General features: G+C 45.3%; 1 protein-coding gene across 1 annotated transcript in view; it reads left to right on the forward strand.

Annotated features, from left to right (window-relative positions):
- Positions 1–17,572, forward strand: part of LOC119164812 (uncharacterized) — an 82,711-nt gene extending 65,139 nt beyond the window's left edge. The window contains exons 10-14 of the mRNA XM_075874470.1: positions 9,173–9,582; positions 11,778–11,884; positions 15,700–15,780; positions 17,014–17,113; positions 17,449–17,572. Coding sequence (XP_075730585.1) covers positions 9,173–9,582; positions 11,778–11,884; positions 15,700–15,780; positions 17,014–17,113; positions 17,449–17,572 — 822 coding nt within the window. The remainder of the gene's footprint in view (positions 1–9,172; positions 9,583–11,777; positions 11,885–15,699; positions 15,781–17,013; positions 17,114–17,448) is intronic.
- The last annotated feature ends 995 nt before the right edge of the window (positions 17,573–18,567 follow it).

Consider the following 18,567-nt stretch of genomic DNA (forward strand, 5'->3'; position numbering starts at 1 on the left):
GCCGACGCGCTTCGCCGCTTGTCAGTTGTTGATCGAAGGCCGACGCTCCGTTCGCCGCTATCAGTCCGAGACTGCTATCTGTGCGAGACTTCTGCTGTAATTGGACTTTCAGTTTACCGGACACAGGTTCGCCCAAATAAACAGTTAAATCTTAACACGAAGTCTCCTGTCTTCGGCCACGTCACGACCCCGTGACATCTGGTGGAGGTGCTGCTTCGTTCATGTACCGGACGCCCCCGTCAAGCCATGAACCCAGCCCACGTCGCGGAGAAGACACCGACACCAACCAGGAGCAGCGAACAAGCCGCCGACAGCAAGGGCTACCACCAGAGTACGGGCTTCTACCAGACAAGGCGCGGAAGACGAAGGCCATGACCGCGACTGCAGCGACAATGACAACCGCAGCGTCCCAGCCCACGATGGTCATGCATCAACCCAGGGAACCACCAATTTTCCATGGGTCATCGTTCGAAGACCCGGAGTCCTGGCTGGAGACATACGACCGTGTGGCCGCCCTCAACCACTGGGACCATGACGAAAAGCTGCGTCGTGTGTTCTTCTATTTGGAAGACACCGCAAAAACTTGGCTTGAAAATCGGGAGCCCACGCTCCGAACGTGGGATGTTTTCTGCGGCGCATTCCTTCAAACGTTCGCGAGCGTCGCTCGCAAAGAGAGGGCCGCTGCTTTATTAGAGACTCGGGTTCAGCTGCCAAATGAAAATGTCACCATTTTCACAGAAGAAATGACCCGACTATTCCGTCACGCTGATCCAGACATGCCTGAGGAGAAAAAAGTTCGTTTCCTCATGCGAGGGGTCAAACAGGAGCTCTTCGCGGGACTGATGAGAAACCCACCGATAACCGTCCAAGAATTTGTAGCAGAAGCGACCACTATCGAAAAGACCCTGGACATGCGCACCAGACAGTATAATCGTTGCCTGACTGCAGACTGCGCTGCTGCTCAAGCCAGTAACTCCGGAGACCTGCGTGAAACGATCCGAGCGATCGTGCGGGAAGAGCTGCGCAAGCTGTTGCCTTCGGCCCAGCCTCAAGTGGATTCAATTGCCGACATTTTGCGAGAAGAAGTTCGGCAATCGCTTCAAATTCCCCACGCACCGCTGCCCGAGCCGGAAGCTATGAGCTCCGCCGCTGCACTGCGCCACAACGCTCCTCCCCGTCCACGCCAAAACGCCGCCCCATCGCACTTCCGTCGACAGACGCCACCGCCGCCACCACCCCCACCGACGTCATACCGTTCGCCAGCGGCCCAGCGCAGTGCACCGAGGAAGACTGACGTCTGGCGCAACCCTGACCATCGCCCGCTCTGCTACCACTGCGGCGAGGCCGGACACACATACCGCCATTGCCAGTACCGACAGATGGGACTGCGTGGCTTCGCCGTCAATGCACCGCGTCCACAGCCAGGAGAACGACCACGTGACATCGCCGACTACCTGACAGGAACTCGGTGGACACCACGAAGCCCTTCGCGTTCGCCGTCGCCCAGCCGCCGCACGTCACCGCACCACCGGCAGTACTCTGGCCCAACGCGGGGCCGGTCTCCTAGCCCGTATCCGGGAAACTAAGGGCAGCAACCGGTGGAGGTGCGGTTGCTGTGCGACGAACTACCGAAGATCCTCCGACGACGACGACGCCGCGACGGAGCTTTCCAAACACAACGCCAGCCAGGCAAAGCCCTGACGGCGAAAGCTCATTTACCGAAGGTGGCCTGACGACGCAGCATGGAAGCAGCGGAACAAGCCGACGCAGCCGTGACCCGACGCCACGCCCTAACTGTAATGCGAGACGGCGAACTAGCGACCTCGACGTTCTTATCGACGGCCACAGTGTGACTGCTCTCGTCGATACTGGAGCCGACTATTCTGTCATCAGTGGGTCATTCGCCGTGAAGTTAAAGAAAGTTAGGACAGCTTGGAAAGGCCCTGAAATCCGCACAGCCGGAGGTCATCTCGTAACGCCTGCAGAACTCTGCACAGCGAGAGTCACCATTAACGGCCGTATTTATCCTACAGACTTCGTAGTCCTACAGCGTTGCTCGAGAGATGTCATCCTTGGCATGGACTTCTTATGCCTCCATGGTGCTGTCATCAACCTAAAAACAAAGTCGATAACGTTATCCACAGAAGAAGCACTACCGCCGCGCACGCCGTCAGGACACCATGCCTTGAATGTGCTGGAAGAACAAGTCACCATTCCGCCTCGCTCAAGCGTCATTATTTCAGTCGGCGCTCCTAAATCACCTGACTTGGAAGGCGTCGTTGAAGGCAGTCAGCATCTGTTGATCACCTGAAATATTTGCGTCGCAAGAGGAATTGCAGAGCTGCGGGGCGGCAAAGCAACGGTTTTGCTCACGAATTTCAGCAATGAGTACAAACATGTGAACGAAGGAACAACGGTCGCATACATCGAAGAAATTGTCGAAGCCACCAGTGCTTTCGCCCTCGCCGATTCTGCGGAACCTCCTCAGAGGGGGGCAATGCCACGTACCAGATGTCACGGGGTCGTGACGTGGCCGAAGACAGGAGACTTCGTGTTAGGATTTAACTGTTTATTTGGGCGAACCTGTGCCCGGTAAACTGAAAGTCCAATTACAGCAGCAGTCTCGCACAGATAGCAGTCTCGGACTGATAGCGGCGAACAGAGCGTCGGCCTTCGATCAACAACTGACAAGCGGCGAAGCGCGTCGGCATTTATACTCTTGCCGTCGAATGTTCTAGCGTTATCGCTGGCGGTGGCGTAGGTTCCAGAACAATCTGTACCGTTCGCACAGTGGGCGTGATCTTATCGAAATGATCTACTACAGTCCGGAACCTTCTAGAAAACTGCAGGCGCGGTTTGTGCTGAGAATCGTGCGGTGTTTTCGGACGATAACAAAAACTTGGAAAATGGAACGTGGCAATATGTGGGGTTTAACGTCCCAAAACCACCATATGATTATGAGAGACGCCTTGGTGGAGGGCTCCGGAAATTTTGACCACCTGAGGTTCTCTAACGTGCACCCAAATCTGAGCACACGGGCCTACAACATTTCCGCCTCCATCGGAAATGCAGCCGCTGCAGCCGGGATTCGATCCCGCGATCTGCGGGTCAGCAGGCGAGTACCCTAGCCACTAGACCACCGCGACGGGGCGATTGCGTGTACAGTCCACACTGTAATAAATACATTCGTTTCGGTTAACGTCCAAAATCATGATAATATAATAACGTATGCGAAAGTACAGGGCTCCTAAAACTTGGATAACATGTAGTTCTTTAACGTGCAGTTAAATCTAGACCTCAAAGAAAAAGCGGTCGCCACGACCTAGTTTTGATCTCGCGACCTTCACGACTGTGCTTCTTTCATGTCGAAGGTGACGAGGGCCTCTGAGGGGCTGATATGGTACTGAGGGCATTATAACTTCCTCTAAATATGCCACCAACCAGTGTGACCAAATGCTACAAGTAAAGAAAAGAAGCTGAATCTTGAAAGGCTTTTTTTTTTCTTAGACACAATACTCATTAATAGCTAACAGACAACAACGAGAAAGAAAGCATAAATGATGTTATTAGTAGTAAATGTAAGGCAAATTAGAAAATAACAAAGAACACTGCAAAGGAAACGATAGTTGTTCTTCTTGGTAGTATATGTAACATAAATCTGAAGAACCTTCACAATTACATGACATTTACTACTACATCCCAAACACCTTCCATGGCAGTGCTGTCTGTTAGTTTCTATTAACAAATGCCACAAGGGCATTTTATCAATGCACACGGACTGTAACTTGACGTTTGATCAACAAATTCGTAAAGTTGTGGATTATGAAAACTGCTTGACCGCTTCATAATCCGTGAGTGCACTTCTGGTGGTCCTAGTTGGACGTGCTGCAATTTGTTTACTACGCATCTTAATGTCAAGTGAGCCGAGTCTACACTCTCCCCGTCAGAACTTCAGTAAACTATAATTGAACCCGTTGTTTGTGAAAGTGCGGGACTCTCCCTAATTTGACTAACCACGTTGTAGGAAAGTGGTCATTAGAATAAGGAAATTCTATATGCGCTATAAGGCGGGTGGTTGGCCTGTTGTGTTGGTAGACAGGTAGAGCTCAGTGTTGTCGCACTTTATTTTAAATGCCAATGCGCTTCTTAGTCGGGCTATGTCAGTCGTCCATCAGGATCCGTCTACCACCCTCTCCCATAGCAGCAGCTACGGGCGTGCACGCTTATCCTCGTCCCTAGCAACCGGAGCATATAGTGCGAGATTGTAGAAGAGGGTAGGCGCAGTGCTTCGCTATCCTTCTCTTACCTATCGCTCTCCTCTGCGCGCCACACTTTCCCGTCCACTCGCGCCTCACTCTCGGCCGTTCGCTGGCTGAGTGCCTGTAAAAACATCCAGAAATGCGTGCTAGAGGCACCGCTGTGAAAAGCCAACGACGAGCTAAGAACGCTGTTTGTTTTGTTGAATGCATAGTATTTTTTAACCGTGCACGCTAGTTACTAAAGCTGAAAACGCATATATCGCGTTTCTCGCGACAGAAAAACGCCACGTGAGACGAACTGCGCTATTGACTGCACGGTGTAAGAAAAAAAATGAAAGCATTATTATTCTAACGCTGGGTTCTCACGCCCCAAACGCCGATATGGACGCTACGCCATGCCTTCGCATTTCCCCACAATGTCCTTTAGTGAAGTGGGGGCATCTTTTAAAGACGAGGACACTCGACGCAAAAACTTTTGGTCCATCTGTCTGTCCATTTGTCTGTCTAGCTTTAACGCGAACCGGGTACTTGAAACAGCACCAGCAGTTACTCCGAACGGCCGACCCCATCCGCAGTGCCCACCAATGTTGCTCAAGGTTCAGCGTTCATACTTGTGTGATTGTCAATTAAAGAGCAATTATTGCGCATATCTGAGGCACCATAACAACACCTATATATTCCGCATGTGCGTCTTTTACTAGAAAAGGCATACATAGGTAATTCTAAAGATCGTAGCGTTTATAACACTGCGCTGAACATGCAACGCTTGCACGAAGAAGCGAGTGTTTCCAACGCTTTGCTAAGACGACACGGTGGTGGCACCTACCCGTCGCTTTGCGTTCTACACCTTATCACCTCTGAGACGGGCGCGCACGCCTGTCTCAGGGCCACGCGTTTTGTTTTCCAAAAAAAAATTGCCAGATGGTGCTCATGTCCCACGTGTGACGCGACTCGATGCGCTCGTTCGCCTCCGCTGCACGCTCGAGGCACTCTAACGCAGCGCCTCCGGAATAACATTCACCGATTTTCTTGCGCAGAATATCAAACAAATGTTTTTTTCATTCTCTCCACACGCAAGAATATCGTCTTTTGACGACATTTGCAGATTATATGCAGATACGGGGCCAATTTTTTAAATGCGAATACATTTATTATACGGGGGTTGTCGTGCGTCCCTGGTCGGCGTGCGCACAGATCTCTCAGCACTTGCTCCTCCTCGCCCCTAGGAACAGCTGCGCCGCGCTGCGCCGCGCCAAGCAACTGGAGCAGATGGTGAACGGTGGAGTGCAGATGGGAAGAGGTGTGCATGAGCATGGGACATAGCTCGGGTGCTCCTCCTCTCGGCGCTCGGACCTACATATATTATGCACATAGCGCGCGCTTTGGTGTGTTGATAGCGATGGAAGTCGGTGAAGTCGAATCTCTCGTGGCCACGATACCACTAGGACGAAGTGTAACATAATGGGATTCGCTCGCTGGACTCCGTGCCGACCGGTCGTTCCCTCCCGATCTCCGGCGTCAGCGTAGCTCTGGCTGACTGGGCTCGCCCTACATCATCTCCTGACGCCGACCTCCGACGACAGTGTAGCTCTGACCGACTGAACTTGCTCTACGCCATCTCCCGACGTCGACAAGAGCTCTCGCAAGTGGTGCCCCGTCCTCGGACTCTTGTGACCGTGTTTCCATCTTTCCTATCTCTTCTATCCCCTCGATTTGTCGTCACTCTCTCTGGCTTTCCTCACCTCTCTTTCTCTCTCTCTCTACACCTTTATTCCTATCCTTTTAATTCTCCTCAACCCCATCCCTTGTGAGCTACTGCTGAGGTGCCGCACCCTGATGCAGACAGTTGCGGGGCTCACTTTTCTTTTCCTACTTCTAAACATAAACACTTCCCCCAAGTGTAACATAATGCAACTCGAGGCTTACGCGTCTCCCTGGTGCTGGCGTCACTGCAGCTGTTTCAACGTCATCATCGGTTAGAGGAGAAGACACTGCTCAGAAGCGAAGGGCGCGTAATGCCGAACGCATGCTCTTGAAGCGAGTTGCCGATGCGGAACTCCGTGCTCGGGAAGCCGCTGCGAAACGCCAACGAAGAGTCGAAGATCCTGACGTGTGCGCTCGGCAGGCTGCTGTCCGCCAACAACGGTGAGCTGAGAACGCTGCGAATGAACGTCAACAGCGAGCCGAGGAAGTTGAAATGGTTCGTGTTCGAGAAGCGGCGGGGAAACGGCAACGGATAGCCGCCGATCTTCGAGTGAAACAGCAGGAGGCTGAGGCAAAGCGCCAACAACGAGCGGCCGATCTCGCCGGCACTCGCGAGCGGGATCGCGCTCTTAGCGCGGCGACTCGGGTGCTCCCAAATATTATTATTATTATTATTATTAGTAGTAGTAGTAGTAGTAGTAGTAGTAGTAGTAGTAGTAGTAGTAGCAGTAGCAGTAGTAGCAGTAGTAGTAGTAGTAGTAGTAGTAGTAGCAGTAGAAGTGGTAGTAGTAGTAGTAGTCGTAGTAGTAGTAGTAGTAGTAGTAGTAGTAGTAGTAGTAGTAGTAGAAGTAGAAGTAGTAGTAGTAGTAGTAGAAGTAGTAGTAGTAGTAGTAGTCGTCGTCGTAGTAGTAGTGGTAGTAGTAGTAGTAGTAATAGTAGTAGTAGTAGTACTGCCTTTTATTTCTTCAAATAAAACACGACATGTGACTATGCCTGCCAAAGCCAATTGGTAGCTTGAGTGGCAGAGCCTGGCAGACAGCAACACAAACCGGACGCGTTACAAGATTGTATTTCATGGCCTAAGAGGGATGATCGGACAAAAAACAACGTGCATATAAGATTAGAAACAACAGGGCATACAAGCAATAGTTACAAGCATTATGCAATAGCTACAGCAATTGAAAGTGAAAAGGTGTAAAGGAAAAAAAATAATTATAGCAAATGCTTCTTAAGCAAAGTACCACACTGGATGATTCTGCAGCATCATGCTTGCGAATGAGTGTTTATGAAATAACACACGACATGCATTACAAGTGTAGACAGATACGCCGTAGCAGTTTCTTTAATTTGTATTTTGTTTTTGTGCGAAATATGCTGGGGGGAGTACATTGAAATTGGTTGAGATATAATGGGCTCGTATTCTAGTTCCATACTTTGTTGAACCCCGCGGCCTTCAGTAACGTACTTTGGGACTTAAAGAACGAGAAGTAACATTCATTCGCATTTCCTTACGATCCCCTTTGGGGAAGTGCGGTAATTTTTTTTGTGAAGTTCGGGGAACGTTTTTTAGCAGTTTATTTTTCTGGTAAATGTTCGGCGTTTGTCGAAATTTATTTCTCATAAACAGCCTAATCTCCGAAATATCCTTTCATTGTAAGTTGCTGCAATTTGTTCTTATTATTTTACTTCCGATATAAATGCGTTCCACTGTTGCTGATAATTTTGCTTTCCCACCTTTCAACGTTTATCAATTGCTCTTTATTTACCCTGTTATAAAGACAATTTATGTGTATTGCTATAAACTCACCGAAGCGTACTTCTGGGGGAGGAGCTACAGAAACGTCATGTTTTGGGTGAAAAATAAAGCAGTGAGTGCATATATTACTCTAAATACTCCAAAGTCATAGGTGAAGTCATATCTCATCACGCAAACATGCCAACACACTAGTTATATTTTATATATCTGAAAGTTTTAACCACGCGCATTGATCCCAAATTCTTGAATACAAAACACCTACGTTTGTTGGTTTATTACAACTGGAAAGCTTGTTGGAATAGACGCAACTGTACTTCACTAAGGCGCTGCTCTTGATGGAGGTGAACTCCTTTCTACGCATTGTAAGTGCCCTTTTAGCGCTTAAAATGTGCACCTGAAGTCAGGATTTATCGAATAAATCCGGCTTGTCAGCAGCTTTCAGCAAGTTTTAATCGAATTTTACGGATTGATGCGAAATCACTGAGCAATACATGTAGCTCAATAAAACACTGTTACAATTGTAGTTTTGGTATGTGAACCTGTGCCCACTAAGGATATAGTTGAAGTACTGTCTATACACACTCCACACCTCCACCACTTCGTCACATCCACGAACGGGGTTTATTAAGACGCGACGCAACGGTAGCTCCAGCGCCTTGAGTCCGAACCGAGGCTGTCACGATCGCAAGGCACGTCTTTTTATTCTTCACCCCGCTTAACCCCAGACCCACTACACACAAGTGGACATACTCAAACTAGATGCGACGCCGCGGTAGCTCCAGCGGCCTTGAGTCCGAACCGAGGCTGTCACGATCGCAAGGCACGTCTTTTTATTCTTCACCCCGCTTAACCCCAGACCCACTACACACAAGTGGACATACTCAAACTAGATGCGACGCCGCGGTAGCTCCAGCGGCCTTGAGTCCGAACCGAGGCTGTCACGATCGCAAGGCACGTCTTTTTATTCTTCACCCCGCTTAACCCCAGACCCACTACACACAAGTGGACATACTCAAACTACAATACTAACAATATGATTATTAAGGTCCTTGTTGTTTTTACGTTAATCATCATATTAATTCCTGTCCCCATTATTATACTTTATTTATATGTTTCTGTCATTGCCTATTCCCATGATTAGAGTAGCACGCTGGGGCATACTAGCTCAGGCCATCTTCTCTGCCTTATAATATATTTTCCTTTTCTTTTCAATGGCAAACAATGTTTAGCTTGCTAAGAAGTAAATATAGCGGCAATAGCGCTCCTGCCAGCAGTGGGAAGGCACGCGCACAGTAGATCCAGAAAGCTTTAGTGGCAGGTTGGGGGCGGGATCAATATATCGCCTCGAAGCCGTCTCAGGCATGCGTGAAAGAGAAACTGGATTTTCCGCCTTTTTGCCAGTCCCCTGGTAATCGCACTTTGTTTTCGACTTCAACCTACGACAACGCTGCAGGCCCCAGCTCCTGCAAATCGCGACGAGAGAGCCAGCGCGATCAGCGCCGGTCGCCGATCACGGGCCTCTAAATCCAAGATCAGCGTCGGCAGTCGCCGCAGCCGAACTTCGGCGGGACGCAATGGTGACAAATCAGGTGTCAGTAAGAAGAGCGGGGATGGCCGGCCTGGCTCGGGGCACGAGCATCACAAGCAAGGCGAGTACGCAGCAGATAAAGACTCCAGATCGGCCTCCGTCATATCGCTAGCGGGGGACAGCCGCTCTAGCGCCAAATCTTCTCGTCGATCCCTGCGACCGATCGGTCCCGAAGAAGTTCCTTTCGATCGAATCCCGGAAAAACCGAAAGGAAAGCTTCTACTGATGCCGGACGGCACCTACGTGAATGTACAAGAGAAGAACCTATGGATAAGGTGAGTCACATGGATGAATTTTTCTGAGGTTTTATGTGTCCAATGTTATTATAATTAGCGATGAAAGTTGATAGAGTTGGTACAAATGCACTGTTCCTGAAGGTTGCGACAAAGAAGACCAAAGGACTAACAAGCCGCGCGAACACAAGTTCTGACTCACAACTGAAGCTTATTCAAAATGACAGAGCAGATATATACACCCACGTGGCTGAACACAACAAAGCAAATGAGTGGATAAAACCAAAAATTGAAAAGAAGGCATATAATAAAAGGTCCCTGAAGCAGTTTTTGTGATTTTGTAAAAACACGTTGTGCCGGTAGACCAATATGATATGTTGGGTTTAACGTCCCAAAACCACCATATGATTATGAGAGACGCCGTAGTGGAGGACTCCGGAAATTTTGACCACCTGGGGTTCTTTAACGTGGCCGGTAGACCAAGTCCTAAGGGTTATTTACGGACTAACTTGAGCTCTCTGCGTAAACTGTGTTTTTCAATACAATGCCTAATACCTTCAAATCACTGCGTATCGTTGCGTCTCCGCCAAACGCGTTTTCAACGGCCCGTTCACAGAACGACGTGCCGTGTTAACTCGACGTCACCCAGGCTTCTGATCTGATTGGCTGTAATAATCTTGGGAGTAAAACCATCTGGTAGGGTAGCTGCACCTGTCGGAGCAGATATCAACCTCTCCGCGATTTTCATATCTGTTACCAGACTGTGCACGTGTTGCTGGCTGCAGTTTGTGATGACCTCCTAGATTGCGCGGAACCTGTTGGCATACGATCTCAGAGGTATCAACTGGTTCAAATTCAAACCGTCGAGAGCACTGACGAGAGCTCTGCGATCACTGACGATGTCTGCGTCTCTTGTGAGTTGAGGAGACAAGGCATAGGTGAGAAAGAGAGTATGACACTTGTTCGTAGCGGCCTTGATACACGGCGTATCGCCAAGTTTGGGGTGCTAGTGGTTTGATGATTCCCTGGCTTAAGCGTATTAAAGCTTCAAAAAAAAACCGATTTATGTCTTTTATGGTACAATACTTCTTAATCATGCATGCAGTTGAATGAAATTTCATAAATGAAAGATTTTTTTTCTTATGGGCCATGCTACGATTACTTCGACGTAATTGTCGAAGTAATCGTCGTCATCTTCTTCTTGGCTCCCAAATCGGATGCATTTGAGGTGCAATAACTCCGATGGGCAAAAGAACGAGTAATGAAACACTGAACCCACGCGGTCACCCTCCGAAGTCGAGCGTTCTAACCACTCGGGTAAGCAGGCATGCTAGCAGAGCACAACATAACCTTGATGAGGACACAGTATATCAGGGGGTGATAAAAGGTAGTGAGGGCGCAGAAGACGGAAGGAGGTGAAAGAGAGTAAATATATTTTAGCAGGCAAAGGAAAAGCAGGGAGAAGGAAAGACAGATAATAATTATAATTGTGTGGGTTTAACGTGCAAAAACCACAACATGAAGATGATAGACGCAGTAATGGTCGGCTCCGAGAATTTTGACCACCTGGCATTCTTTAACCTGCACCCAAATCTGAGCCCATGGGCTTGCAGCATTTTCGCTTCCATCAAAAATGCAGCCGTCACAGCCGGGATTCAATGCCGCGACGTGACAAGTCAACAGCTGAGTACCTTAGCCACTAGACCACAACGGCGAGACTAGTAGTAGAAGTAGTAGTAGTACAATTAGTAGTAGTAGTAGTAGTAGTAGTAGTAGTAGTAGCAGTATTATTAGCAGTAGTAGTAGTAGTAGTAGAAGTAGTAGTCGTAGAGTAATGGTAGTAATAGTAGCGGTAGTAGTAGTAGTATAGTAGTAGTGTTAGTCGTAGTAGTAGTAGTAGTAGTTACGGAGCTGCTTGGCGTTTTTCTGGTGATTTGTTGCTGTAGCAATCCAAGAGAGGAAGAAGCCAAAGCCACCAGCTGTGCTGCATACCTCAGTCCCCACGTACTAGCACAGAGCTGCCCAATTTCGTCTCTTTGTGTCGCATATTATAAATATACGCAAGCTCTGTAGTTTCCAAGCGTTTCTGATTGCTCTCCTTTAGTAGACGGCATATAGTGCTTGAAAGCGTTCACAATTTATTCTAAACACATTTACTGAATTCCCTTGAGCGCAGTAACATGGGTAGCAGCCTTTAATACGACATTCTGTGCTTTTGTTTTTCTTCTCTATCGCAGAGCAATGCAGGAAAAGTACCTAGCCATCGACTACGCGTCGTGCAGTCTCAAGTTCGGTTTCGGTCTGATGCTCATTGGCTTCATCTACATAATCATGTTTCGTCAGGGTAAGCTCCCTATTTTCCCGGAACGAAGTCTCCTTCAGTTTTAGCTTCTTGAACACGCTCTGAAGACCTCGGCCATGGATAATGGAGACTCTAGACCATGATGATTGGTTCTAAACCTGAGTTCTTTCGTTAGTATTTTTTTTAACTTGGCCAGTCGCCCACGCTAATAATAATATCTAGATGCACAGATAAGCATTAACCATGAGCGTTGTCTTCTGCGTTTCCTGTCTCTCAGTACGTGTCGAGTTTTCGCGCTCAGTTCCTTGCTAAACTAACCCATGTTTGTATCAATCAACTAAATCTTCTTGAACCACTATACTTCGCAATCATATCACTCTGTAACAATACAAAACACAAATCAAACTCATTTGAAATGCTGCACGTGGAGAATTTCAGCCTATATTCAGGGTCACAATCAAAGATTTCTGATCATTATTCATGAATGCATGCTTCTGAGGAACTTGCAAATAATCAATATTGACTGCCATCTGAGATCTCTTATTGAACTCTAAGGTTTTTATGAAAGATTTTTTCTGAACATTCATGAACTTGGACGGCAAGCAGGATTGCTCTGAAGACGTTTTTGTTTTTAAATTGCGAGCGTTAGCGAAGTTTTTATGAATTCGGGCTTGGATTTCTGAAACTATGATAACAATATTTGTTTGGACATTGCAGAACTTTTATAGTTTTGTGTATATGTACTCCCGGTTTATTGTTAAAAGATGTATGCCTACTTTGTACATTTTGTCATAGTTTCCCCGTAATAACTCTCGATGCAGGGTCGACAGTTTTTCGCAATAAAGATGAAATATATATATATATATATATATATATATATATATATATATATATATATATATATATATAAATATTTTATTGTTTTGTTTCCTATACTGCACTATTCTCGAAGTTTATAACTATATATATATATATATATATATATATATATATATATATATATATATATATATATATATATATATAGACGGGACTTGCCACGATCTGAGATGCCTTCTGCAGGCTAGTGTTGTGTTGCACAGCGCGGATTATTATCATCTCCACATCGAGACATGGTGCCAGAGTCAGCGATTCAACAAATAGATGACTATGCAGGACAAATTCGGCTTGCAACATCCAGCTTTCAGAGACTCGTAGTTCTAGTTGACTTTGTTTTTATTGAAGCTTTGTATGGCTAGGTTCTGGTAGATTGTGTTGGTGGGCACAAAATGCGTAAAAGCACAATATCGATTGCACCTCACGCATCGCGCCATCGCCACCGCGGGCGCTTCATTCAAGAGAGTCGCCATACTGTGCAGCGGCGCGTCCCCTCGGTCGTTGTCTCTCTATGTCATGGCATAGTGATCGCGTGTGCATTTTTATCGGCAGCTGCCCATCGGACTCGCAATGGGAAGGCAGGAAGGTGGAAGAACACTGTTTACTTGGAGGAAGAAAATCGGGAATGGGAGTAGCCTGAACGCATACAGAAGTGCGAGTCGGTCCCAAGATAACGTGAAGCCGCTGTCGCTACACCTGCAGCGCCCGTCAGTTCCTCCCTTCTTGACAGTACTGGAAGGGCTTCAGTTTGTGTTCTGTGGTCCTTGTGGGAACCACGCACATCGTATATCTAGTGATTGAGCCTGGTTTCACGCAGTGGCGACGTGCGTGGCCCACATGCACGCTTTAAAAGGAGCCCCCTACGGCCTGCTCGGGAAGGAGTGCATTGGCTGCCAAGGACTCAAAAGGGTTAAGCAAGTTGATAATCCATCATGAAAAAAAATTCGCAAAAAAACCTGGATAAAAAGGGGTGGGGTCCACATCCCGCGCTTCAGTTGTGCTGCTCGTTTCTCCGTCTGGCCAGGTGTTTTCTTGTAGTTGTCCTCATAATACAAGAAGTACTTGCAGACGAAAAAAGTGGCGCAATGTATCTGCAGCAGTGAGCAACAATCAGCTTACAGAACACTCTTTAGAGCTACTACAAGCGATGAATCCGTTTGGCTGCTAAATATTAACAAACCCTTTGTGCTACCGATTTTCCGTTGCGAGTTTCAACAGAGCTAATCAGCTGTGCTGTTTACTGGCAGCGATAGAACTCCGCGCGCCTGGTTTCACATACACCACGCCAGTACAGCTCTTCCCCTACTTTTCTTTTTCAAATCGTGTACAAGCCTTTCACCTAATCGAATGTTTCGATCAAAGTACTTACTTAGACGGCAATGTAGTAAAAAACTAATAGCTTGGTTTGCATAAATGACCTTTTTCTACATCGTTGTTTCTTGCAGATCTGTTGTTAAATATGGCTATACTAGGTAAGCCTTTTTTTCCGTAACGTAAGCTACTTTCCGAAATGTCTTCCTCGTACTAAAATTATTATTATTTTTTATTACGGACACGTAGCCCAAAAAAGGTTGGTCAAACATATGATTATCAAAATGTAGTAATGATGTAAGTGAGACAACACAGCTTCAAACAAAGGAACTGCAGAAGTATACACTGTTTGATAAAGTTGAGTTACTCCTGTGCGTTATGGGGCACGGAACAAAAAAAAACGGTTGAACTGAGTTGCGGCCTGATATATTTCACAAGTATCACTTACTTGTAGTAAGGTGATTTACCAATTCACTAATAATGTTGAAAAAAGTTTGCTTTTTCAAAACACTTTCTACTACCGGATTTTTCTACAATTAATTCTACAATTACTTTTAAATACGAATATATATTCGTATTTAAAAGTTGGAGGTAGTCGCGTTGGAGGTAGACACAGTTAAATTTGAAAAACTTTTCTGCGATGTTTTTGCTATGAGATCTCCCGCTGGAAATTTCGATCGCGCTTTGTATGATTACGCATGCAAATACAGTCAGCACTGGAGCGAAAATCCACTCTGATAGTTCCACGACCGCTTCATACGACCTCTGATCTCGCAACAGGTTGAATGCATAGGCAAACTTGATAAAGATTACGCTTTCGCTACCGGCTGGCAAAAGCAAGCAATGATTTCTAGCAACATGGAGGAGGAACATTGCACTGATCCGCTCCACCTTGCATGCGTAATCATTCAAAATACAATTGAACTTAGTATCTGGTTAGCTCGGCGCGAAGCTATACTATAATTCTTTCAAGTGCAACAGTGCAGAAACCCAACTGCCTCCAACTTTTCAATACAAACATACCCGCTTGCTGCAATCTCTGAAGGTTCATTATGCAATCTCAGTTGGTTGGATGCCTTAGAGTAATAAATACTGTCTCACTCTTTATCCCTCCGGATATATAACTTTTTTGCAAAGTTCATTGCAACGTACTTTGAAGTGCTGAGTTTTTACAAAAAATAAAGCTTACATTAGAAAATAGAGTGCCGGGCAACGACGTTTTTATTGAACATCATATTCCCCCATTGACATCGCTGTAGATTTAATTATTAAATGTCAACTTACTGTTGGTTTGTGATGTTATTTGTGAGCTCTAAAATGGTTGTTTCGTCCTTTATCTTGCCCTTCCTGTCAATGTTTTACATCATGATGCCGGTCTTTCAAAGTGTTGTATCTTGGAAAATTTTATGGTAGATCATTTGTTAAGTGGTGGTGATTACTGTATCTTGAATCAGTCAGTGAATCTGTGCAGTTTTTCTAAAACCTAGCAATAATAATTGACAACACCCGGCATAAATTGCCGTCTAGGAAATCAGGACGTCTGAGCCTTTTAAGTATGTATTTTTTTTTCAGAACTGAGATTTGCGTGACTTCGTGGCATTTTTCGCACATATTTAGTGCACCAACGTTATCACTGGGTCACATTTTTACTTCTTTTTCATTCTCCACAGTGAGAGATTACGTTTATGATCCAGACGCCAATGATTTGCCAAGTAAGAACAAGCATAAGCTGGACAATAAGACCCTCCCAGGTACGCTCGCTAATCTGTATTAAGTTAGCGTACTTAGGAGGATGTGAACTAACAGTTTAGGTGTGTGGCTTTGGACGTTAAACCCCACATATCAATCAATCAGGCTGTTTCACTCCTGGAAGTTTCGGGAGTGGGTTCTCAGTTTCTGCAACAACCTATCGTAACAATGGTGCAAGAAAAAAATCAATGCGCCAATACATACTCCAGCACCAAGTGGCGCTTTTTCCCTACTGTGTATTCTGCGGGAAATCTAACAAAATGATATAGATTATTGGAAGATTTTCAGTGGTCACACAATGAAGTTTCCAATAATGTCCTCAAACCAACTCGCCCACCTTTTCGTACTATTACACAATAGAGCGTGTTCTCATTAAAGGTAAAGATATTCAAACGGGTGTAAGTGTGGCTGGACGTGGACAACACTCAAAATTTGAACAGGTCCACTATAGAAATAAGTAAGAGATGGCTTTCGGAAAACTGGTGGCGAAAAAGCAGAATGACATGACGAAAGTCGATATTTTGGGAAATTAGGCAATTCTGTTACGATAGGAATGAAATGGTGTGCGAATTGATAGCGTTTTTTTAAATAAAATAAACCACTCAGTTGAAGCAGGGAACGCTTAGGCCATCATACAAAAAAAGCTCTTTTTTAATTTCTAGCTTGGTGACGCACAGCTCACTGCCCTGATATAAATAAAATGATCATAGCATTCATACATCCATACTAAAACATCTGGACAGATTACAGAGAATACGAGGGTGAATGAAGTGGTTAGTGTTATTTCCTATCAACCCCATTCAAAGGGGGATTCTAACATTTATCTCTACATTCAGTCATTCGTTTATAAATCCATACATACATAGAAGGAGCTAGTCGTGCATAGTCTTATTGCTTTGAAAGCGGATGAATGTAGTTTGGTCGGCATGGGAGATAAATCATGTCTAAAGTATCGCTACAATCAAGCGCAGCGATGAGATCGACATAACAGGAGGCGTTAGAGCCATGTCTAAATATATACCTTAAAACTAAAATATTATGTATGAAGCAAGAGCTAGATAAAGACGTATTTAGGATACTGCAGTGAAACCAGTGAAGCAGCAGCGCTTATAAAGCAGGACCTAGGTAGCTACTGGTCGCCACCCCGTTCCAAAAACATGCCAATAATGTCACGATTATCATCATAATCAGCATCATCAAGATGATAGCTGCAGATAAGACATGTTCTCATCTAGGGAACCAGATCCACGTACAGATCACAACACCTCGTTACAGTGAGTACCAGAACCCTGCAGCAGTTGAGAGTGTTGATCAGTGCAATGGACAATTCAAATGGCAATGTGGCAATTCACTACAAGAAGTACGCTTCTACAGCATCTTCACATTACGAGAATGTGACAAGTGCCATGTAATGCAAATGAAAATAACGCGTCTAAAAATAATTTAGTCCAAAGAGAAAGCTGCGTATATCGTGCAATGTGAAAATAACGTAGGTTACTGAAAAGCGTAAGAAAGTATCTTATGCGACATAATATTCTAGCGTTTCGAAGGCGTTTTCGTATTTTCTGAAACAAAAGTGTGCGTTCTGTCTCTAAAATGACGTGTCGAATTTGTTTCGAAATAAGCTTGTAGCAGTTCACCTTGTCCGTCTTGTTCTGCTTTATTCACAGGGAAACATCGGAGTACGACTGGGACAAGCTCAACGGCACCTTCACCTCCACAACTTACAAGCCAAGTTGCCCGGAAGTAACAAATGACATATTGAAACCTCCCGTGGCACATCATGACATTTAGCGTATATTTTTGGAACTCAAGTTTTCCCAGTAAAAAAAATAGTATGTAATTAAAGCCTTATCAACGACGTTTTCATACCTATAAACATAGTTGGTTGATATTCTTCCCAAGTTCTTGCTAATATTAGCCGATGGTTGTGGGGCCGTAGTGACCATTTGGCCGCTTTTGTCATTTCATGTATATAATATCAAAACAAAAACCAGAATGTTTCTACAATTCTGTTCTAAATTGATTTGTTTGCCGATTTCCTTGGGCATTTCAAGTCTTCGGCAAAATGGTTTTCAGTCATATTTTTATTTACGAAAATAAAAATGTGAAAGGCTTGTGTGTAGCGAATAGCGTCAGCAATTATTCAGCGTAAAGAGAAACGTCCTCGGATGTGACAGGTTGTTTTTGCATCACCGTAATAGCGGTACTCAGGGCTGCTGTTGTTAGCTACTAAAATTAGAGAATATACCTGTCGATTGAATGTCCTTAAATACTCTTTCTTTCCCAATTATATTAGTGACTGGAATGCGCTAAAAATACCAATATTCTCTGATTCCAGTTTCCTAACAGCCATTGAGACAGTATTTTGAGCTCCTGAAAAAACCCATATATTTAACGTTGGCTTTGTACTTCTCTTAGTTGATTTTTTATATGTATAATTACTGCTTTCGTTGTATAATCCTGTGTTTTGTACTTTTGTTCTAATGCTGTACTACAAGTGTCGATTTCTCCTGTATACTGTAATGCACGATTTATTTGCTTTTAATTTTGCTGTTTTGTATTCTATTTTCTACTGTAACCCGTTACAACAATGCCCAATGGGCAATGTAGGTACTTGTAATAAATAAATAAATAAATAAATAAATACTTTATGCGAAATTATGTACTTTCTTTAAAGAAAATCGCCAAGAAGCAGCCACGGAGTCAACCTGACATTTTTGCCACCAGATGGCTACGAAAATTTCAGGTGGGCTACATGGCTACTTTTAGTCACTTTTGAAATTCGG

The sequence above is a fragment of the Rhipicephalus microplus genome, chromosome 9 (assembly GCF_043290135.1).
Source record: "Rhipicephalus microplus isolate Deutch F79 chromosome 9, USDA_Rmic, whole genome shotgun sequence".
NCBI lineage: Eukaryota > Metazoa > Arthropoda > Arachnida > Ixodida > Ixodidae > Rhipicephalus > Rhipicephalus microplus.